General features: G+C 41.1%; 1 protein-coding gene across 1 annotated transcript in view; it reads right to left on the bottom strand.

Annotated features, from left to right (window-relative positions):
- Window positions 1-376: 376 nt before the first annotated feature.
- traf5 (Tnf receptor-associated factor 5) overlaps window positions 377-25,010 on the bottom strand; it is a 25,437-nt gene continuing 803 nt past the window's right edge. Inside the window, exons 2-11 of the mRNA XM_037976297.1 lie at window positions 24,032-24,256; window positions 23,567-23,630; window positions 23,246-23,347; window positions 15,374-15,538; window positions 13,248-13,325; window positions 12,093-12,167; window positions 11,941-12,033; window positions 9,840-9,977; window positions 8,566-8,731; window positions 377-1,679 (exon numbers count right to left, since the gene is read on the bottom strand). Coding sequence (XP_037832225.1) covers window positions 1,099-1,679; window positions 8,566-8,731; window positions 9,840-9,977; window positions 11,941-12,033; window positions 12,093-12,167; window positions 13,248-13,325; window positions 15,374-15,538; window positions 23,246-23,347; window positions 23,567-23,630; window positions 24,032-24,256 — 1,687 coding nt within the window. The 3' untranslated portion in view covers window positions 377-1,098. The remainder of the gene's footprint in view (window positions 1,680-8,565; window positions 8,732-9,839; window positions 9,978-11,940; window positions 12,034-12,092; window positions 12,168-13,247; window positions 13,326-15,373; window positions 15,539-23,245; window positions 23,348-23,566; window positions 23,631-24,031; window positions 24,257-25,010) is intronic.

The raw sequence follows: 25,010 nt of genomic DNA, 5'->3' as shown, positions 1-25,010 counted from the left end.
GGAGGGACTATGTTTCTCGGCTGGCCTGGGAACGCCTTGGGATTCCCCCAGAGGAGCTGGCCCAAGTGGCTGGGGAGAGGGAGGTCTGGGTCTCCCTGCTCAGGCTGCTGCCCCCGCGACCCGACCCCGGATAAGCGGAAGAGAATGGATGGATGGATGGATGGATGGAGGATGTGTCAAATCTAAAAGATGGAACAGATGATTCTTTTTTGTATTTCTTTTACTTTTATTTTTATGTACAATAAAATAAACCGCTATGATGTCTTTTCTGTTTTGTATTACGCTTGGCATTTTTCACATCAATTGAATTTTCATGAATACAGTGTGCTGGTAAAGAGCTCTCTGTTGCAAACCTTTATAACAGAATGATCACTTGTATGGTAAGGTAAGGTAAACTTTATTATCCCCTAAGGGTTATTAGTTTTGCAGCTAGCAAAGAATACGTACAGTAAATACCAACAAATAAATGACAAGGGTACAACATGCACAACATCAAAAAACAACATACAGCGGTGAACTGTAAAGCTTCATCTTTAGTTGGGCAGATCAGGTCAGCCTATTCATAAGACCAATACTGTCAGGGACAAAGGAACGCAGTCTGGTACCCTGTAACCTGCTGCCAGATAGCAGTAGCCATCTGGTAGCAGGTTAGTAGCAGATAGTCATTAGCTGCTAATCTTAATATAGCATAGGATTGAAACAGAACTTTCAAAGAACCTTTAACAATTAATTAATTAAGGGTTAATTAATATTTGGCATGGATTGATGTCAATATTAATATGGTAATAAGTTGAACTATTTCTTTCAATAAAACAGCCTTCCTTGAAAGAATGCATAATGCCCCCTGCCTTTCATGCCAGAGTTTTAGACAAAGATGGTCTTATGAGCAGAAGTGATGGCATTATAATGCTTTGGTGAAACCTTGAAAATGATGTTAATATGTGCAGTCTCATCTGATACTGTGATATTTTGAATAATCTGTTAGCACTTGGAGTAAAATTCACTGAAGTATAATCATCTTTGTGTTGGCACAAAACAGAGCCACCTCTACTTTAGTGTACATCTTAAATCCAATCTCACTTACAACCAAAAATCATCTTACAGCTGCTCTAAACCTGCTGTGTCCACCTTAACTTTGACAAACAGTGTATCGTCTTTAATGTACGCAGCATTTTGAGGAGATTCCAAGGTGTCAGATGGAATGAAACACGGAAATCCAACAGCAACATTGCTCTCAGCAGCAGGCTTTTGGAAACACTTGTTTCTTGGATCAGGTTTGAAGCTAAGACTCTGGTGGTTCCTGGCACTGCTTTGGTCCAGAACAGACAGAGACACAGTCTGTCTGAAGGGCCATGGCAGCAGAGCATCAAAGTCTCCAGGCATCAGAACCACGTAAAGTGACAGGTGAGTTCCCCTTCCTTCTCCATCTCCATTCAGGTAGGCTTTGATGGCCATTTTGTAACCACAGCGCCCAGTGTGGAATGACACGCTGTTCAGACAGGAAGGCTGACCATCAACTTCGGCTTCCTTTTTTTTTCTGAAGTTCTCTATTTTCCAGATGAGTCTGCCGCTGTAGGACATCACCTCAAGTTCCTGCAGATGCTGTTTATTAACACTGAGCTGATCCGTGTGAAGATCCAGAAGGCTGGAATGATGGTTTAGATTTTCCTCCATCAATGCTGAAAAATACCAGCATCAGTTAAAAAAAAAGTACACATTTTCCCTTTTATGCCAACACAAATGTATGATACATGCATTTGTGGTGTGTGTGAGTGAGGTGAGCAGTACAGCAGTGATGGGCTAGAGCTGAAGATCACAGGACTGCCTCCCAGCCTGGAGCCTTTCTGGGTAGAGTTTGACTCTGACTCTGTCCACTGCTCAGCTGTCTTCAATGAGTTTGAGCCTATTTCTCTAACTTTTTTGAAGAATATTGTTGGTCATTTGAAACCCACAGGTTCCCCTGTTGACCCCATCTCTGCATCATTTTTTAAAAAAAGGTTTTACTCTCTGTTCTTCCTCCTATAAATAGCAGTGTTACTACAAGTGTTGTTACAGATGTTTTAAAACATGCAGTAGTAAATCCATTTATTAAAAATTCTAGACTTGACCATTCAGTTTGTTCGAATTTCAGACCAAACTCCAAACTCAAACTCCCCTTTCTTTCTAAAATCTTAGAGAAAATAGTTTTTATTCAATAAACATTTTTTAAATGAGAATTGAGTTTCTGAAATCTTCCAGTCTGGTTTTAAACACTTACACAGCACCGAGACAGCTTTAGTAAAAGTTTTTAATATCTTTTTAGCAAATGACTCTGGTCAGTTTGTGATTCGTGTGCTGCTGGACCTTACCGCAGCCTTTGATACTGTCGACCACAGGATCCTCTTTATTGTGGTAGGGATTACAGGAGCAGTGATAGAGTGGTTCCACTCTTATTTGAGTGACAGATGCTTTTGTGGTAATATTGGTAATGTCTTTTCCACCTCAGCACCTCTTACATGATGTGTTCCACAAGGTTCAATACTGGAGCCACTTGTACCTGCTTCCGCTAGGGTCTATTATAAGGAAACATGGTCTCTCCTTTCATTGTTACACTGATGACTACCAGATCTATCTGCCCCTGAAACAATCAATAATTCTTGCCCTATCGTTCCCCTGTTGACATATCTCAGTGACATTAAGGCCTGGATAATGTCAAACTTTCTAAGTTTTAATGATGATAAAACTGAAGTGATTTTATTCAGTCTAAGTTCTATGTCGGGCTCTCTCCCTGTGAACCTTGGCTCCCGTGAACCATATCTTAAGCAGTCTGTTACAAATCAGGGGGTGAGTTTGGACTCTGATTTTAAGTTTAATAAACAGATCAACACTGTTTTAAAAACGTTTTTTCCAGTTAAGGCAGATAGGTAAACTTAAGCCCATCCTAACTAGACCTGACCTAGAGAAAATAGTTCATGCCTTCATTACAACCCGACTTGATTATCGTAATTCACTTTATGTTGTTGTTAAGAATGCTGCATCTTGGCTCTTAACAGGAACATGTAGGGCTGAACACATTTTACAGGTTTTGTCCTTCCTTTACTGGCTCCCTGTGGGTCATAGAATTGATTTTAAACTTCTCTTGTTGACTTATAAGTGCCTACATGGGCTTGCACCCCCATATCTCTCTGGCTTACTTCAACCTTATGTTCATTCCTGGGTACTGAGATAATCTGATCAACTACTTTTGGTTCTCCCGGAAACCAGGTTGAAGCCCTGAGGAGATCGGGCTTTTTCAGCAGTGGCTCTTAAACATTATAATAACCTGCCCTCTGACATTAGACAGGCATCTGTCAGGTGTGGTGGAGAGTGAGACAACCCCAATCCACAGACTCATGATGAGCTTCTAGGAAAAAAACAACTTATTTATTACAAATAAAAAGAAAAACAAAAACAAAAGCTGACATGGCAGCAAAACAAAACTAAATAAAAAACATTAACAAAAAATCCAAAAAGTAGCAAACACAAGAGGCAAGACATGAGGGGAACCAGACAGTGCATGAAAGCGACAACGGACCAGTCAAGAAAGAACCCAGCAATCAGATGACTCTGTTTGAGTTTTTGTCTCATGAAACTGCCAAGAACGATCAGAGACCGAGGCTCCAGCAAGAAGAGGAGGAGAGATCTTTGTTCTTTGAAGCCACAGGGGCACTGTTCAAATCCTCCTCGCTGGAGCCCTTCTCACCATTCCTGGCCAAGACCTCAAACTTCTTGTGCCCTCTGTACTCCTGTGTCTCTTGTGGCAGTAGCACCCCCCATGTCTCCGGTCTCGTGGCAAGGTGGTCACCGAAGAAGGAAGGGCTCCACAGACTGTGAGGTTCTCCCCTCGCCCCTGCTGGTGAACGAAGAGGAGAGGGCATCTACGGTCTGGGGAACGCAACTGGCTCTTAAACCTTCATGGACCAGAGGTTGTGTCCCCAGACGGACTCCCCTTCAGCCTCCGTTACGCCTTTCTGTGTCTCTGTGAGGGTTGATGACGATGACGTTTCATCTTCCAGTTTCTCCGTGTAGGTCATGGACAACGATGCCTCTCACTCAGCCTCTGAGAGGGTCATGGACGATGACAATGCCTCTCACCAGGTTGCTCCAGAGAGGGTCGATTATGGCCTTGTCTTCAGACCTGGTTCCACGGATAGCCACCTCCAGCGTTTTCAAGCCCTGGTCCTTCTAGGGACAGGTGTTGCGAATTAGCCATGGCTACAAATACTATGATGCAGGCATCTGATTGTCCTGATCTGTGTTACTTGTATCTGTCCCTATCAGATAAATGATTCATTCATTCATCCCAAGGGTTTTGGGGGTCTTCAGGGTTCGTAGCTCCTGTGTCTCTAAGAGGATCCAGAAGGATGCCTCACTCTCGTCGGCCTCGTAGAGGGTCCACGAGAACGCCTCTCTGTCGTCAGCAGCATCTAGGGCTGTTCCCGGGCTGCCTGCTTGAACTATGGTCCCATTGTGCACAGTTCCCGGGCCGTCCTCCCAAGCTCTGGTCTCTGCATAAACAGTTCTCAGGCCGTACCCCGGAACTCTGGCTCCATTTCGGACGGTTCCCGGGCTGTCTCCCTGTTTTGTTGATTTCCCCTGGCCTTTTGCCTGGTCATTTTTTTGTTCAGTTTTGGTCCTGCCATCCTGTGTTTTCCTCCACGACCCTACCGATCTAGGTATTTTTGGTTTGGGGACGTCAGGGGTTCTGTCAGAATATGGATTTTCTTTGTGTTTCTTTTTGTAAAAAAAAAGTCAGCTTTTATCTTTGGTTTTCTTTTTATTTATAATAAATTTGTTTATTTTTCCTGAAGCTCATTATGAGTCTGTGCATTGGATTCGTCTCACTCTCCACCACACCTGACAGCATCTTCACTTTCACTTTTTAAATCCCTTTTTAAACACATCTGTTTTCACTGGCTTTTAAAACAGTTTGAGTTGCTGTTTTTCTGATACTTTTACTAAACTTGTGTTCTGTTTGTTGCTTAATATCTTTGAGTTTTATTTTTATTATTTTATTCTTTGTTTTATGTTATGATGGGTGGTGTAAATTGTTAAGCACTTTGGTAAACTGCTCCTGTTCTTTAAATGTGCTATACAAATAAATTCGACATTGACATAAATAAACTGAATTGAAATGAACTGAACAGACTACTCATGCACTTTTAACTAAGTTGCCACAAGTTGGAATCAGTCTAATGACCCATGTTTGCTGATCAATTGGGTTATTTCATTGTATGAGATGCACAAAGCCCCTGAACCTTACCGTGCTGGACTCAGAGTCTGTCAAGAATATTGTTTCATTGTTTTCAGTGATGTAATTACAATGCACATGAAACAATATACAGTACAACCTCAAAACCAAAAGTTGGGACGCTGTGTAAAATGTAAATTACAAACAGAATGCAATGGTTTGCCAATCTCATAAAACCACATTTTATTCACAATGAATCACAGTAAACATATCAAAGGTTTAAACTAAGAAACTGTACCATTCTAAGGAAAATAATAATAATTTTGAATTTTATATCAGCAGCACATTAAAAAGTTGTTTCAGAATCATGTTTCCCACTGTCAAGTGTCCCCTCTTCTTTAAACAACAGTCTGCAAACATATAGGAACTGAGGAGATCAGTTGTTGGAGTTCTTGGAGGAAATGTTGTCCCATTCTTGTCTGATGTAGAATTCTAATTGTTTGACAGTCCTGGTTCATCTTTACTGGAGTTCTTGCTGGATGGGAGCATATGTTGTTTAAAACTTGTATATTCTGTTCTGCAATGATGGTGCCTTTCCAGATGTGTGCCAGAGGCACTAATGCAACCCCATCAGAGAGACAGGTTTTGAACTGTGCATTGAGAATTGTCCGGATGATCTCTCTCCTCTTTAGCATGGAGGATGTGGTGTCAGTGGTTCAGAGATTCAGCCTCTCTAAAATGGACTTTTACAGCCTTTTGTTGCCCCTGTCTCAACTTTTTTGAAATGTGCTGCTGCCATCAAATTTAAAATTACCTTTAAAAAAACGTTCAATTTTTATGTTTACTACATGTCATTGTGAATAAAACATGGGTTTTTGGGGCTCTCTGTCATGGCTGCATTGGAGAAAAGGAGCTTTGGCGGTAGCCAACTACCTCTAATGCTACCTTTAATTGGTCCCGAAGAAATTCACCAAAACCAACAAACAAAACAAGCTTGTTGACTTAAAAAGAAGAGGGAATGCTGCAGGATGAACACAGCATGGTGGACCTGGAAACAATTTAACATGAAATAAGAGATTATCACAATGAGTCTCTTAAAGAAATGAAGGAAGCCATCAGCGTGGGGAATACCCACATAGACATGGTCTATGTGTCTACGTTTTTCTGCATTGCTAGAGGAACCTATGCTGGGACTTCTGGAATTCCAAAAGCAGTTAAAAGCGAAACTGATAGATCAAGCAGGGCACTCCAGAAGGGACAATGTATGGATCAATGGAGTAAAGGGATGAGCTGTAGAGGGTGCCCGATCAATTTTTGATGTTCTAAAAATGCTTCTCAGGGAAAATCTGGAGGTACCATTCAATTTCAGTTCATTTGAACTGAAAATTGAGAACTTTGGTCACAAAGCCTCCCACTGACTCACTGTCTTGGTCTATTGTGGTGAAAGGTTTGAGTAACCAGAGCAAGGTAACCCTGCAGAAAAGAGGCTCTATGTACAAGGATAGAAGAGTGTTTTTAAAACATGAAGTAGTGAAGAAAAGAAAGGAATACACTGAAGCAAAAAAAAAGTACTAAGCGAGAAGGTATTTCTTCTATCATACCGCAAAGGAAGCAACATATGACATGAAGGCAAGAGGTAACGGCCGTCAGGCCAGCGGAGAACGGACTGGAGAGGATCAAACATCTAACGTGGCAAAGGCAGGTGGAAACGAAAAAAGGTAAGTGGGATCTAATGTAGCACTAGATTTGTTCAGAAACAACACGCTTTCAGGATATATAAGTTGATGTAAAACTGAAAGATGCAGGTCAGACTGTTATCAGATATTCCCATGTAAGAAAGATTATGGTGAGTAACAGATGACCTCACTTATTTGACTGACTCTCTTGTTTATGAAATGGGTGGAAAAATTACATGCATTCTCTAGTTAAGCTAAAACTGTCATGGACATGCTCTATAAAGGCTACAAGTGACATATGTGCCAAGCTATTTTTAACTATTATTGTCCTCTGCACAAAGCACAGAGGATCCCACTGAGTCAACCAGGCTGAATTCATTGCTACATAAGTTTGTTTATGTTATAAATTTGCTGCTCTTTCTGAAATTCAAATGTAGGGTTCTTTCTCTGGGTCAAGTATATTATAAACAAAGTGAATAATAACAGTGGAATAACTTAAAAAATAGAAGAGTTATGGGATTCATTTACATGACACTGTAACTGGTTTGTTAGGGTTTGTTTTTCATTTCTTAGATCTATACCTGACAATTTTAGGTGTAATTGTTTACAAATATGTACAAATACACTCACTGGCCACTTTATTAGGTACACCTTGCTAGTACAGAGTTGGACCCCCTTTTGCCTTCAGAACTGCCTTAATCCTTCGTGGCATAGATTCAAGAAGGTACTGGAAACATTTCTCAGAGAGTCTGGTCCATATTGACATGATAGCATCACACAGTTGCTGCAGATTTGTCGTCTTCACATCCATGATGCTAATCTCCTGTTCCACCACATCCCAAAGGTGCTCTACTGGATTGAGATCTGGTGACTGTGGAGGCCATTCGAGTACAGTGAACTCATTGTTGTGTTCAAGAAAGCAGTGAGAGATGATTCTAGAGATGGTTGTGCATGAAAATCCCAGTAGATCAGCAGTTTCTGAAATATTCAAACCAGCCTGTCTGGCACCAACAACCATGCCACATTCGAAGTCACTTAAATCACCTTTCTTCCCCATTCTGATGCTCGGTTTGAACTGTAGCAGATCTTCTTGGCCATGTCTACATGCCTAAATGCATTAAGTTTCTGCCACGTGATTGGCTGATTCAACATTTGCGTTAATGAGCAGTTGGACAGATGTACCTAATAAAGTGGCCGGTGAGTGTACATATGCACAAATATTACTATGGATGATTTTAAAGGTTTTGTCTATATTCAAGTACTATAGAAATACACAATTCTTTATGTTTTGCACTATTTTACAATTATTACAAATATTTTCTTATTTTATTACAATTGTTATCTTCTTTTTATTCTACTTTCTTTCAGAAAAAATGCATATATAAAACAGATTTTAAACATGAGCAACTGCCACTATGTAAATGCAGTTCTTCCAACCAAAAATGATCAAGGTTAAAAAAAGGATGGGTTTATGATACTTGCAAATCATTGCATTCTGTTTTTATTTTCATTTTATTCAAGGTCCCTGTTTTTTTCTGAATTTGGGTTGTGCAAACACATCAGAAACTGGATGGTTTCACTGCCATGCCCAGGTGAAAACATTTTACATTTTAGCTTCAAACCTTAGTCAATAAAGGCAATCAACCACATCTGCAGAAAAAAATTATCCTGTTTTCTTACCTGTGTGCTCCCTGAGTACCTCGGCAGCTAATAATTCCTGCATCACAGCATCCTGAGACTGTTTGAGCTGGTCGAGCTCATCCAAACTGGGACCTAACTCCTGAGACATCTGCTGAACATCCAGCTGAATGGAGGACATGGAGTCCTTCTGCCTGCTTAAACTCCTCTGATCACATGCACAAAAAGACACAGGCAACATGGGATCAGATTGCTGATGTGGCTTAAAGGTTTGCTGTAATATTCAACATTTAAACATGCAATTACATGCTCCATCTCCTTTTGTGCATGAGAATTTACTTACACTTTATTGCCAAAAGTATCATTTACTAGAGGTAGGCGATATTGCCAAAAAATGATATCACACTATATTTTTTTTCCACATTTTCTGCTTTTTAATTTTTTTTATTGGATTTGCCCAAATAAATATATAACTTAAAAATGGTTTCTTTTTTTTTACTTTTTATAAACAGATTTGACGTGTTTCTACCCTGACCTGACACAACAAGCTTGCATGACTTGTAAAATATGGTGGTCTGATCCACATCTTCTATTTTAAAACCAAAATAATTCCAAACAACAGAAGAGGCTCCTTTTTTTTTTTTGGAATTAAGTCGGGTCTCTCGAGAGGTATTTCCGTGTTGTGCTCCGACATGTTTGCTAGTTCGCGCTCGCAGCACCCCTGTTCTTTTTCTTCTTTGTTTTATTGGTGGTTGGCAAACAACCATAGGAAGAATTACCGCCACCAACTGGTAAGAAGTGTGGACCACATAGCGCCTCGCGCTGCACAGGTCAGGCTCCGTTAAATTATGTCATCATATGATATTGCAATATTAATTTTATCACTGGTGTCAAAAAAGACACCGGTATGCTTTGGGGTAGGTAGGGGCTGACAGAGGCACCAGTTGCTCGTTGGAAATAATAACACCAATTTTCATGTCAGAGTCACGAAAAGGCTAACCGCTTTTTTGGAAAATTGTTGCCACATTTAGCAAGTTTTAGACCCATCTACCAACTAAGTCACTAAGTTGGCAGCACTGGTACCAAATGATTTATGGACCAGTTCCAGTCCTTGGTCCAGTGTTTGGAGACCCCTGTAGTAAAGATTTTTGATTTGTTCTTTGAGTTAAAAAGGACTATATCCAAAATTGCCAAAGAAGTGTAAGATGTTCAGTGTTACTATTGAAGATAAAAGCAGTGGTCAGAAATGGTATAACATCAATCTGATCATCATAATCCGAACAGCTGAGAGACTAAAATTTAAAATGTAGATTAACCTGAACAGTGGAGATTGTGTGTTCAATATTGCTGCTCTGCTGCAGTAGGGATCTGACTTGCTTCTGCTGTCCAGTGAGAAGTTCGTCTGTCTGAAGCTCCTGCTGCTTCCTCAGTGCCTTCTCTTGGAGAGCCTCCACCTGGCAGTGGAGACCACACTCAGAAGTAAATACATGCTTTCTGATCACTTGTTTATACAGAGAATACAATTTGTACCAAGCAATGATTATTATACTGATGTGTCACACGTTTTTCTTACAGTATCACATAATCATTGTTGTTGCAGTTGTAATAAAACAGGAGTTGATTGTTTAAACTCAGGAACTTAATTCCAGCAACTGCTTACACTCAATCATACATAACTCAGGTCTAGTTCTCTGTATTCTTCCCTGTCCTTCAAATACAATCTTTTCTGTCACAGTAGCACCCTCTAGTGAAAAGGAATAATAACAGCAACAGATTAGAGCAACAATGTAATGTAACATATCACTGTGTAAACTTAAAGCTGAACTGAAGTGTTTTGAAGCCAACATCAGTTGAAAGAAAATCATAAAATATGCTTGTTGTAAAATTTTCAAACAAAAAAATTATACTATATATTATTTATTACCGAACATTGAAGAAACCACTCGAGTGTTTTTGGCTTTTTCCGTGACCCCCCTGATATGTGACGTCCACAGAGCTGCTGAGGTTCACGAGAATTCAGCCATTCATCAGTGAGTGAATGAATACTGGTACAAGATAGTTCGGTGGGTTGGAATTAATTATTCGAACCAGCCAGAAAATACCATTGGAGTTTCATTTTATGGCTTCCTAAAAGATAAAAACCTTTCCCATATTTGGATCCATAGGCTCTGATGTTGGAATTACTATCAGAACTTGGGTTCTCCACTTCAAAGAGAAGCACTGCTCTGACCCTCGTTACTGCGGCGGGCTGGCTTTATGCCAAAAAAAAAGACCTTTAGCAAGCAGCAATTTTAATAAATGTCATTACAGTTCTTACAATTAGAACCTCTAATTACAAATTTATTCCATTCCAACAGATGATTTGTAAATAATTTTTAAAAAATCATATTTTGAACACCTATTTTCAGTAAAAAAAAAAAAAAAAAGAAAAAATATATCCATTATAAAAAATATCCATCCAAAAAACTAATAAAATGTCTATCATGTTTAACTATCATCGCCAGTCATTTTCAATATAAGAGGCTTAATTCCTACCTACTAACATGGCTAAAAGCTGAAAAATAAACATAAAAAACTATAAGGCAATGGACAGAAGTACTGTCACTCACCTTTTTAAAAACACATACAGCTTGCAGCAGCACAAGTGGAGATGGCAAAAAAGCCACTGTTTTGGAGCATTAGCCTAGAATTAGCTTAGCACCTTTCTCAGAGATCGTATTAGTAGATGATACTCGATAAGCATCCCATTAAGCAGCTTTTTAGGCTCATCAATAATCTGTGGTGGAACACTAAGCACAGTCAGTTTTGGCCATATCTACTCTCCTTATTTTGTCTCCTCTCTTCAGAATGTAGTAGATTGATGGTGGCAGCCAGATGCCCACTGACTGTTATCTGGGTGGCTAACAGAGTCTGCTTTCCTGGGTTGATCAGTCATACACCACCCTCATGCTTTTTAGTAGTGTGCTTTTTCACATCAGTGGTGATGATGATGAAGGAGGCCTTCATCCTCTTGCTAAGGAGAGAGCAGTAAGATTTTCGAGAAGCTTGGGCTCAGCTCCATATATTCCCAGAATCCTGTTGAATTGTTCATTATGAAATACCTCCACATGGCTTCTTTTTCTTCTACTAGTGGTGTTTTTAGTGGTGTATTACTGCCACCAACAGGTAACGAGTGTAGGTCAGGACAGCCAACTCAAATAAAGAAATAAAGAAACAAAACTACTTCCACACGACTGACATTGTTCCTCCTCTACCATTTTACTGCTCAAATGAGAGGTGAATGCCATGCTGTCTTAAGGTGGCATTGCACTTTTTCTTGAGTACAAGTACAAGCACAAGGTACTGTATAAAACTGTCAGAATCTGATTTCCTGGTGCATGCAGGTTACAGAATGTCCTTGAATGTGTAAACATGTACCTTTTGTTCCAGGTAGTTGTTGGTCTTCAGGACCAGCTGCAAGTGATGACTGAAAGCAGCAACTTCATGCAGCTTTACATTCCCTCTTTTGTCCTGTGACACAGAATAGTCATTGATGGTTCATATATGGTCATATTAAATGTTTTACTCACCTTAACAGAACAGCCAAACTTCTTATAGAAGCAGTCGGTGTGGACCTCATGACACACCCCTTTGTGCTCCATCAGCTGGAGAATTAGAGCACAATAATATGGTATTAGGGTCCCTGGCACTTATTGCATAGATCCAGTTAGAATTTCTTTGAATCACAGAGGATCCCTGTTTGGATCATGTTCTTTTGTTTCTCCAATGCTTTAAAGGTTTTACAGCTCACACTTCAGTCTGTGAAGCTAAAAAAAACAAACAAAAAAACAATTAGTTGTTTCAACAAGTGGGGTTGTCTCCACAAGTAAAGTTAGCTCTCCATAAGGATCTAGAGAAGGTAACCCGGTCACAAATAATTCGACAATCAAGCCTCTCTTCCAACACTCCAGAATAAACTTTCCCAGGGTGGCTGAGATGTGTCATCCCCTGATAATTGGAAGACACTTGTCCGGTCCCCCTTTTAAAAATAGGAACCACCGCCCCGGCCTGCCACTCTGCAGGTGTTGCCCTGGTCCTCCATGCATGTACTGTATATGTGCAGAGCATAAATAGACCCTTTTATGCTGATGGTGTCAAGGCTGCTGAATGTATTAGTCTGCTGGAAGTTAGGTAAACTTTTGGACTGACCAGCCATGCTGATCAGGTAGATTCAAACATTCAACACCCTTGGTACTATTAGCAAATACATTGTCTATCTTTGCTCCGCACACATACATTCTAACTGTAACATGGACGTTTGGTTGAGAAAACTGTGTCAAACAAAACAAATCATATTATGTAAAAGTGTATAGGTTTATTATAAGCGAATGTAGCATTCTTTTACACCAGTATCTTGTTTTTGAGAAAAAGTTGTTTTATAGGTCTGAAAAATCATAAAAAGTAAAAAAGCAGTCACCCTAGCTTGGACAAAGACTTTTGCCTCTTTCTCCATACTCCATGCTCTATGACTGATGCCAAGGCTTGTGAGGTACTAACTAATGATAAAAATTTTACAGCACATCACTTCAAAGATGACTAGACTATCCCTTTACAGTATCAAGTTTCACGTTTTCACACTCTTTATTTGGAATATTAGTTTCTTTAATATATCTTTAACTGTTTAAGTAACAGATTGCTAATGACTGTTTCTGCAGGTTTATCATGGAATCAGAGGATGAACTCACCTTCTGCCGGCGTACCTGGTTGGAGCAGCCATAAGGACATTCCACTTCCATCTCAGGACACAAGCTCTGCACATGATTCTAGGGACCATGGAGTCCCCATAAACACAATATTAATATTTCATGTTTTGTCTTTACCATACCCATACCATACCAGCTTTATTTATAGAGCACTTTAAACATCCACAGGACCAAAGTCATGTACACATAATAAAACAATTATACAATCAGTCAGAATGAAGTAAAATGAAAAAGATGAAAATAAAATTAAATAATTAAAAAACATTAAAAGTCAACATCTCAGATAGTGTTAAGGCCAGAGAGAAAAGATGGGTTTTAAGAAGGGATTTTAAAAACAGACAGGGAACAGGCTTGTCTGATGTCCAAGGGAAAGTCATTCAATAATTAAGGAGCTGCCACAGCAAAAGCACGGTCTCCTCTAAGCTTACGCTTCGTCTCCGGCACACTCAGGACCAGATGATCAGCTGATCTGAGGGACCGAGAGGACAGGTAGGGTGGGGCAAGACCATTAGGAGCTTTAAAAGCAAATAAAAGAATTTTAAAATGAATTCTGACATGTACATGCAGCCAGCACGGAGGCTAAAATAGAGAAAATGTGGTCAAACTTTTGTGTCCCAGTTAAAAGATGTGCAGCAGCATTCTGTACCCTCTGAAGCTGAGAGATACAGGAATCACTGATTTCTTTATAAAGTGTGTTACAGTAATCGAGCGGAGTGGTAACAAAGGCGTGGATGACAGTTTTGAAATACTGTTGAAAAAGAATCGGCTTGACTTTAGTCAGCTGTTTCAAATGGGAAAAAATGGATTTTACAACTGCTCTAATATGATTTTCAAACTTCAGTCCAGCCTCGACTTTGACCCCTAGGTTTGTAACAGTTGGCCTGGTGTACTGGGCCAAGGAACCAACATGTGCATAGATGGTCTGAGTAGAGCTTACAAAGAACATCACCTGAGTCTTTTTCTTAAAAAAAGTTCAAAAAGTTCACAGCCATTCAGGATTTTATGTCCTCCAGACATAAAAACAGAGGGCTCAGAGAGTTAGAGTCCTTTTTCTTTAGCGGGACATATTTCTGGGTATTATCCAGGTAACAATGAAAGGAGGTCCCATATTTTCTAAAAATAGAGCCAAGAAGGAGCAGGTACGGCATGAAGAGGAGGGAGCCTAAACGGAGTCCTGCAGGATTCCACACAAAAGCAGAGCAGAGGACAATACATGGTCACCAAGGTAGACATGGAATGTACGCTCGGCTAAGTTGGACCTTAACTAGTCTAGAGCAGTACTGCTGTTTTGGACTGTGGGAGGAAACCAGAGTACCAGGAGAAAACCCACACTTGCATGCGTGGAATATTCAAAGTCCATACAGAAACACCGAAGCCCAGATTTGAATCCAAGACCTTTTTCTATGAAATGATAGAGAAAACCCCTTTGCTGCCACAAACCTAAAGCATATCTTTTTCTTTAAGTTTGTAGAAAAACATATTACTACAGAGTTTACTTCTGGTTTACACAGCACAGAAAAGCAGTAGTTAGAGCTTTTGCTTCACAAAAAGAAGGTCACAGGTTCATAACCCAACTGGGGCCTTTCTGTGTGTAATTTGCATGGTCTCCCATGCACACCTGAGTTTTCTCCAGGTATTCCAGTTACCAAAACTAAAAACATACATGTTAGGATGATTTTTAACTCTAAATTGTCACTAGGTGTGAGTGAAAGTGCGAATGGTTATCTGTCTTATTCGTCTCTATGGGGCCCTGTGATGAACTGGAGACCTGTCCAAGGTGTACCTTCCCTTTCGCACAATAAACATTGGAGATTGGCACCAGCTTCCTGTGACCCTGAATGGAAAAGCTAGTAAAGAAAATGGATGTATGGACTGCTTGTTTAAACAGCTTGATGATTCAGTCTTGATCTCAGTGTAAAAACTGCTTCCTCTTTTTTTTAAAACTTATAATAAACAAAAATTTTCAACAAGTAATGGATGAATATTTTAAACATGGGACATGAAACATCAACTTTATGCGTTTTAGCCAGGTCATAGGGTTAAGGTTCTTCTGACTGAAGCATCAAATGTAGTGTGTAAATAACAAACATTGTTTGATTGGATGTTACCTGAATAAGGCTGATCTGCAGCAGCTGCCTGCAGTGAGGACAGGACGCTCTGCGATGAAGACACGTGTCAGTCATATGTTTTTGTAGGTATTGCCTTTGCAGCATTTCACTGCAGCCTGGGTTGGTGCACTGGAGCTGTTCATACCGACACAACCTCAAGTGCTCCTGAAAAGTATAAAAAGATGGACTCAAACTAACAATAAAAGAATTTCATTGTCAATTGGGTTGGCACCTATCCCATATTTCATGATTTCTCCAAGTCTTGTGCTTAACGTAATGATGTATCTGAAAATATTTGCCTTCTTTTGTCACAGTTTTTGGTGTTTTGTTCTTTGTTTGATGTTTGTTGTAGTTCTTGTTTTGCTTTAGCTGTCTTTTTGGTTTCTGTGTTAATGTCTTGTCACTATTCACCTCCCCAGTGTTTTTCCAGTCCTGTCTGCCACGCCCACCTCACCTGCTCCTCATCTTCTCTACAGCTGTAACCAATTACCCATTTCTCCCTCAGCCTTTATAACCGGTCTCTGTCTCTTCATTCTTGATTCAGTCATTCGTCTTGTCACCTCGCTCCATGCCTAGTTACCTTGCCACTGTTTTGTGATTTTGTTATTGTTAGTTTTCCTTTTTGTTGCCACGTCAGCTTTTGTTTTGGTTAGTATTTACTTTAATAAATTACGTTTTATCACCCTATCATGATTAGTCTGAATTCCGGGTTCGCCTCCATCTCCACTCCTTCTGACATCTTTTTCCTCTTCTGTTTCGTTTTATTTACGTGTTGAAGCATTTCTCCATTTATAGCTTGGCTGAAGAAGTCACTACATAGTGTGGGTGGGGATTTTAGGTTTAGCAGTTTGAATTGTAAGAGCCTACTGTAAACAGTCCAATCAAGTGCAGTGCATCTAGCTATCTTGATGGCCATTTACTTTACTTGCAAGAGACCCATTTGAAGGATGTAGACCACATCAGACTGAATAGGAGCTAGGTTTGGAAAACGTATCTCTGATCATATTCTCGCAACTCAAGCGGTGTTGCCATTCCTATACATAGACATATCCTCTTTGTTCACGTGAAAGCCATTTCTGATTATAGTAAGAGGTTTATAATTATCCTGAGGCACATTTATGATGTAAAAGTAGCTCTTGTGAATATATATGCCCCCAACTTTCATTATGACTCTTTTTTTTCTAGATGGGTTTTCTCAGTGCTGCTGGATTTGACAATTTATGATATGAATATTTGAGGGGATTTTAACTGCTGGGTGCGATTCAAGACGGAAAAAGAAAAGTGGGTTAAGAAAATGGATGGATGGAAGGATGAAAGAGTTCATTGTTCTTAACAAAAGTTACGTATGTAACTACGGTTCTATGAATCCCAGATGACCACTAGAGGGTGGCGCTGAAAGCACTGAATGTTCCCTTCACGCATGCGCCGTTTGAGTAGTAATACCAACAGTCACACCTGTGACACGTCAGATGATCACCCAGTCTATATATACTGACGTCATCCAAGGCTCTGTTCCTACAGAATCTTCTCACAGAATGCAAGGATTCTGAGTGACAGAGAATCTCTGGCGGTCATCCGGGATTCATAGAACCGTAGTTACATACGTAACTTTCGTTCTATTTCATCCCTAGGGCGGTGCTGAAAGCACTGAACGACTAATATCAGCGATGTCACAAGGAATCCTGAGCAAATACCTCACTGAGAAGGCCCAGAGGACCCTTGCAGCAGAACCTGGTACAGAGGATGAGGGGAGGCCACATTAACCCTGTAAAATCTTCTGAACATGCTTGGAGAAGCCCATGATGCAGCAGCACATACTGTATTGTTTCGAGTGGAACCCCTCTCAAGGCTGCCCAGGAAGCAGAGACGCTCCTGGTAGAGTGCGCCTTCATGCCGACGAGTGAGGAGCAGTGTCCTGCATCTCTCCAATGGGAGAGATGTTGCTTGGAAAGAGGACAACATAACCTAGGGCCTCCATAGCACAAGAACAGTTGGTCTGAGCATCGTATAGCAGCAGTGGCTGCAATACATGCCTCCAGTGCCCTCACTGGGCACAACAACCGAGACCCATCAGCAGTTCCCCCTGAAATAGGCTGAAATCGTGCCAGCCTCAGTGGCTGATTACAATATAAACGAGATAACACTTTAGGCAAGAATGCAGTGTTTGGCCACAAGGTAACAGCAGAGCCACCAGCACCCCATCTCAGACATGAAGGGCTGACAGAAAGAGCATGCAGCTCGTCGACTCTCTTAGCTGAGACAATAGCCAACAAAAAGGCAGTCTTACATGAGAGCCACTTATGGTCTGACTGCACCAGAGGCTTGAATGGAGAGGGGCACAGAGCTTCAACAACCAAGGGCAGGTCCCAAGGGCAGGTGGAACCGTCGGCGGGTGCAACCTACGAGCACCACACAAAAAAAGAGAAACTAGATTATGGCTCCCCACGGTACAGCCCTCAAAGCCAGCATGATTAGATGATATTGCCGCTACATATACCTTAAGTGTCAAAGAAGAGTGGCCCTTATCAAGAAGAGACTGGAGAAACTCCAGGATAGTGGACACTGCACAGGTGAGTGGATCATCATTGCAGGCAAAACACCACTGGGAAGCAGGCACCACATGTTTTCATATTGCTGGCGAGTAGAGGGTGCCCTGGCACTCAAAAGGGTGTGTCTGACAGGATCCAAATATCCAGTCAGCTGCTGCTCAAGCCGTCCAGTGGCCACACCCAGAGTCAGAGGCGTTGACGGTTAGGGTGCCGTAACAGGCCCCCCAACTGAGACAGCAAATCCCTCCTGGCCGAAGACACCACGGGGTGCTGTGACACAGGTTCTGTAGAAGCGGGAACCATGGCCGTGCTGGCCAACACGGAGCCACCAGTAACATCTTGTGGCCCTCCTCGGCAACCCTCTGAAGAGTAGGTCAAATCAGAGACAGGGGTGGTAAAGTGTATAGGAGGACCCTTGGCCAAGGATGAGCCAATGTGTCCTGGCCCAGTGCACTTGATGCCATCGTAAGGGAATACCATTGAGGGCATTGAGTCAACCCCTCTGTGGCGAACAGATCTACCTCCGCCCAACCAAAGAGGTCAGAGATCCTGAGCAATACGTCACTGTGCAGGGACCACTCTCCCAGAGCAGTTGCCTGGCGGGAAAGAGAGTCTGCGATGTGGTTGTGCTGCCCTGGTAAGTACTCTGCCCGCAGGGTGGACAGGCGAGGAGAGGCCCATACCAGGAGATCTCTGGACACTTCCAGAAGCTGCGCTGATGTGGTAGACAGCAGACAGTAGACAGCAGAGGTGTTGTATGACTGAACCAGAACATGTTTCCCCTCCAGGTAGGGCAAAAAGTGTCTGAGAGCCAAATGCACAGCACGCAGCTCCAATACATTTGTGTGTCTGGAGCGATCCTTTTGGTACCAGCGACCCATCCCATAGAGCTGGAATCTGTCGTGACCACCTCTCTGCAACACACAATTATCCCCATGGGGACACCCCTGGACACATAACTCTTGTCTCTCCATGGCCTCATGACACAAAGACACGACAATGTCACCACGAGTTTGTGATGCCTGTGTCGCCTGGCATCCATCCACCGTTTACCCTTTGGGCAGATGGGTAAGCCCTCATGGAAGGTGAATCCAGAAACACCCCAAGAAAGGTGGTTGTCCGAGATGGGATCAGGCAGCTCTTCTCCAAGTTGACCTTGAGGCCCAACTGGGACACATGACCAAGCAGACGACTTGTATTGCAAGAAGAATGCACACGGGATGGGGTGCAGAGAAGCCAATCGTTGAGGTATGGAAAAATCTTCATTCCGCAGGCCTGCAGAGGAGAGAGGGCTGCTTTCATGCACCGAGTGAACATCCTCGGGGAGAGAGAGAGGCCAAACGGGAGCACACGGAACTGCCAATGGCAACCCCGATAGGCAAACTGGAGAAACAGGCGATGCTCTGCTGCAATAGGTACATGAAAGTACACATCCGTCCGGTCTATTGAAGTAAACCATTCGTCCCTGGTAACAGTCTGAAAAACCTCTGCTGTCGTGAGCATGTGAAAAGGCAGGACCTTCAAATACTGATTGAGTCCCCTGAGATCTAAAATGGGACGAAATCCACCTGTCTTTTTGGGCATGAGAAAGTATGTTAAATAGTAGCCTCTGGGTTGCTGCAGAGGATCCACTGCCTCGATTGCACCCTTGGCCAGGAGGGCGGAAAGCTCCTGGTCCACTGCTCGAGCTTTCACCGGGTCAGCGATTATGGTCACCCTGACCCGGCGTGACATGTGAGGCCACCGTCGGAACTGTAGCTGATAACCATGAGTCAGAGTGGCAACCACCCATGGATCCCCAGCATGAGCAGCCCAGTAACTGAGCTGCTGATGAGAGGTGGAGGAGGGGGCATACCCCTGCTGAGACCTGAAAGCTGTTGACTAGTGTTTCCTGCCAGAATGGTCCTTTATAGCGCTTCCAAGGCAAGAGGACCAAACAACTCCCCAGGTACCACAAGAACACTACAGAGAGTCCGACGGCATCTTTCAGCCCATGTAGACTGCGCCAACTAGACCTGTCAACGAGCCTGAACCAGAAAAGACATTATGCGCCCAAGCTCCCTGGTCATCAGCGCAAAAGCCTGAAGTGCTGCATCACTAAAGCCAATTGCTGTAATGGCACGACTGTAGGGATGAAGAGAGGGCAAACATGAGGTGTGCCAAAGAATTGCCAAGTCGGCCAGCATGCGCCCCAGCATTATAAGTTTTACAGAGGAAGTCATCTGTAACACAGCAATGAGCAACCGCAACCACAGGCAGAAAGAACAGGCTAAGATTGGGAGATGGGGCAGAGACGCTACAGTCACCAATCACTATAAAATATAGCAACAGAGGGCCTGACACTGCCAGCTACATCCAAAATACAGGACGAAAAAAACAAAACTGGGAGAGGAGGCGAAAATGCTGCTGTCACCAATTAAAGCAAAACAACAAACTTAGAGAGGCTAACACAGGTAGCTCAACCCAAAACAGCTTATAGGGTTGGCTAAAATTGTGAGAGGGATTGAGACGCTACCATCACCAATTAAAGCGAAACAACCAAATAAACAAAAGGAGGCTAACACCGTTAGTCAAGCTCCAAACACAAAAGTCAGACGCCATGAGTTGGGAGAAGAGGCACAAATGCTGTCATCACCAACAAACAGCAGAATTACCTTCAGTGAAGATCAACCCTTGCAGCCCCAAGGAGGGCGATTCACCGCTACTCCTGCCAACAGGCAATCGGGCGTCCGCTGACGGTAAAATTATCCAAAGGCTGATGCCATATAACGAACCGCATGCGAGAAGAAATGAGGAACAGAGCCTCGGATGACGTCAGTATATACAGACTGGGTGATCATCCAACGTGTCACAGGTGTGACTGTTGGTATTACTACTCGAATGGCGCATGCGTGAAAGGAACATTCTGTGCTTTCAGCGCCGCCCTCTGGCGGTCAGTAGGGATGAAATAGAACCTATGACACTTTTTAGGTCCAGATAAAAACAAATACTGTTTTTTAATCACATAGTCACCGTACCTACACTCACACTGACTCACATTTCTTTTAGTTGATAGCAGGCTGCTTTCATTAATTTAGAATGTAAATATGATTATGTTGTGGTCTCAGACCATGCTTTGGTCTTCATGAATATTTCTTTCTAAAAATTTGAGAATCCAACCACAGCATTTCGACACATATCTACTCCGAGATCATGACTATGTAGACTTTGCCTCTTTTCATTTTTTTTTTCTTTCAGTTAAATGAAGCTCCAGTGGACACAGCCTCTGTGTTGTGGGGAGCAATGAAGGTTTTTTTTTAAGGAAGTAGCAGGGCCAGAGTAGAATTTATTTTCCACCTGGGAGTTTTGTGCCTCAGACCGGCCCCCTTATGTTTGCAACTGCTTGAGATATATCATCAAGAAATGGAAGGAATATGGGACGTGTAAATCTACTAAGAGCAGGTTGTTCTCACAAACTGAGTGACAGTACAAGAAGGAGAATAGTGAGAGAGGCCAAAACACATGTGAGGACTGTGAAGGGGTTACAAGCTGACTGTATGTACAACAACTGTTGCCCAGGTTCTTCTCCAGCCTCAGCTTTATGGGAGAGTGGCAAAGAGAAAGTAACTCATTAAATCTCTGATAACTATTAGACAGAACATCACTTCAAAGTTGACTGGACTGTCTTTTTATAGCATCAAGTTCAAACCCCAGGCCAGTGTCATAAAAATGTACAGCATCTTTGTCAAAAAATAAAAGTTTTATGACAGATGTTCTAAGCCCCACAGAACCCATCAGCCTGTTGAGTGTTAGATTAAGACTTATTTTACACTTAGTATTTTAATTTAACTTGCATCTAGACCAGTAATCATCAAGTGGTTGCCAGTGCCAAATTTTAAAAGGGACTTTGTATTTGGTAAAAAATAAACATATACCACAGATAATTTTTTTCAGGTGCTGGTTGATTAACCTTGCTGTTGGATTTTCTAATATTTACTTTTAGAAGTTTAGCTGTAATTAGTTATTTCAAGCATTAAAGAAAGCTAATGTAACATTATTATTATTATAAAAAAAGGTTGCAGGATTGCCTCCTGGCCGAGGGCATCTGGGTGGAGTTGTTCTCCTGACAATTAATCAGACTGTATGGTTATTTATAATGAACAGCACAATCTGATCCAGAACCTCAATCTGCCTCACTTTTAATGCTGTTTATGTTCAATTAATTTTTATTATTATTATTTAGTGAAGATAATGTTATTCTGTATTTTATATAATATAATAATTATATATTGTTGCTTGCACACAAACCTATATCACTGTCAACAACTTTTGAAGAGTTATTTTTGCAGTTTTAAATATTGAATTGTTATATGATCGTTTTTTTTTTTCTCTTTTACCATCCTTGCACACGAACTTGGCCAAATTCACAAAACTTAAATTTAAAAATAAAAAATTGGAAAAGCTTTTTAGGTGTTGTGCATGAAAAGTGCATAGTAAATGGGTATAAATAAATAACACTGACAGGACTTAGAGTTAAAAAAGGGTTCTTTTTCCTGCTCTTCATCAAGTCTTCATGTTCTGCAGAAACCTGGTAACCACTCAGTCAATCAAATCAGGAGTGTTAAAGCAGAGAAACACCTAAAACCTGCAGGATAGTGGCCCTCCAGGACCAGGATTGAACACCACTGATCTAGACCCTGACATTTCATCTGTGAAGACCCATGAATGGTTTCATTATTGTCACTGAGTCACCATTAAGACCTATTATACCTAGACCTATATATTTGACCTATTATATGTTTTTTGAATAATGCCCTCCTTACCCATCCATGTGTTTTGGGGGATGACCCTGTCTTGGCAGGTTTACTGTCGTGGCATCGTCTTTCCACTTCCTAATAATGGATTTAATGGAGCTCTGTGGAATGTTTAAAGTTTGCAATTCTTTTCTGCCCCGATCTTTACTTCTGTACAACTTACTCTCTGACCTGTGTGGAGACTTCCTTGGTCTTCATACTATTGCCTACCACTTAGAGGTGCTAACCAGAATGCTTTTCAGGTGGATCTTATTTAACAAATTATTTAACTTCTGCAGGTAACGGTTGGGGTTTTTTGGAAATATTTAAAAGTAAATTTTTCTTTTATTTGAGGTGAATGCTTTTTACGTTTTACATTTTTGTATATACCTAATATTAAGATCTTGCATATACTAGATAATTTTTAAGTTCAGATACAGTAAATAAAAGCAGGTGATATTCATTTTTACAATGTCTACACACATTAAGCATGCATTAAGGAAGGACATCAGACATTAGTCGCAGCTTTGAACATTGATGATGGAATCTACCTGCAGCTGGTTCAGTGTAATAACAGAGTTGCATGCTGGAGAGTTGGTGCAATACACTTCTAAACTGGATATTTCTCGTTTACAGCAGTTGTCTTGGAAAACCTGTAAAGAGAAAATCTTAAAAAAAAACATCCAGCAAGACCAAGTGTGTTGTGAAAGTCTTATATTCAGTTTCTATCTTGAAATTGTTTCTTGATGCCTATCTCACAGTAACAACTCAGTGGATTCTGGCAATTCTGTGTCCTTCCCTTCTTATTGCTGAAGCAAAAACACAATTGCATGTTTAGGTTTGACCTGATCAGCATAGGTGTAGAGTCTGACCTCTGCTGGTGTGATCACAGCTCTGTCCACTGGGCAAACTGGGCTGGATGGGAATGAACTCTCGCTGAAACACAAAACAGACTGAAAGTCAAACCAAAAGTTCCTGCCACTCCAAAAATAAAAAAGAAAGTAGTTTAAAAAATAAGGAGATGTCAGTGTCCTGGGATGCATAACGTTTGAAAAAGTGCCACATTGCTGATTTCTATATCTGGACATTAAAGATTTTTTTTTTCTTTCCCTTGTTGCTTGCTTGATATTTTGTGTATTTCCTTATATCACTGTTTCTAACACAAACTTGAAACAGCAAGCTGGACCAATGTGCCTCATTAACTTGGGATTTTACATTGCAAGGTCAATCTTGATCAGTTTTTTTTAGATACCTGATAAAAGTCCCTAGGTTAAAAAAAGGTATTTTAAATGGAAATGCTGTGTGTCACTGTGAATGCATTTTGAGGTAGCTCTTACAGCAGTCCTCTGAGGCAGTGGAAGCAGTAGATGTGTCCACAGGAGTTCTGCTGTGGATTGAGCACGACTCCTTTGCAAATGGGACAAACAAACTCTTCTTTCAGTTTGGTCACAAATTTTAAAGAATGCTGGATGGAGGCAAGCTCAGACTCTCTTATGGACTCCTCAGAGGGAATATTAGACTCCTGGGACTTCCCCAGATTTGTCTCTGATGTTGCCATCAATCTGCAGAAAACAAAGAGACACAACAGATTATTGGAAAAACTTCTCACTAAATGAACAATTTGGTTTAAAATTACAGATTTTTTTCTTTTTTGTTAATCTACAACAGTGACATCCACGTCAAATAATGTGTGACAGAATATTGTACTGGTTACATACTAAAATTAGTTTAATTTAAATTATGATACACAAATGTCTGTTTCACTGTGTTTAATGTCAATTTCCTCGATAAAAACACTATGAAAACTGTAATAGGTACGACAGTACAAATATTTAGGAGTCAAAATGGCTTTCTATAAGAATGTTTGACCACTATGCACAAATGAACACAGAGTTTTTGTTGTTTCTGTAGGTTTTGCCATGATTTGTACATATTTAGCTGCATCTTACAGGGGAAAAATACCAACTGTAATATTAGTAATTTTCAGTGAAATGTAAAACATTGAAAGAATGTTTTACTATAGAATCATTGCTAAAGAATAAAGTGATTGTTTTAAAATCATGAAGCCTAATAGCTGATCTTGAAATGCTGAAATACTGTGAAATACCTGGGAATGTGACTGTGGATTCTGTATGCAGATAGATTCAAACTGGAGTTTTCAGTATTTATAGAGAAGGACATCCAGTTTTTCCAGGTTGATGTGTAGGGCTGATCAGCATTTACCAAAAATGATTTGAGTGCTACTGTGCCTAGTGGACTGTTAGGTGTATATGTAAGGTGATATGTTAGGTGTATATGTAAGGTGATATGTTAGGT

This window comes from Kryptolebias marmoratus, linkage group LG6, assembly GCF_001649575.2.
Source record: "Kryptolebias marmoratus isolate JLee-2015 linkage group LG6, ASM164957v2, whole genome shotgun sequence".
NCBI lineage: Eukaryota > Metazoa > Chordata > Actinopteri > Cyprinodontiformes > Rivulidae > Kryptolebias > Kryptolebias marmoratus.
The sequence above is the reverse complement of the archived record's forward strand: the minus strand, read 5'-3'. Positions and strand labels throughout refer to the sequence as shown.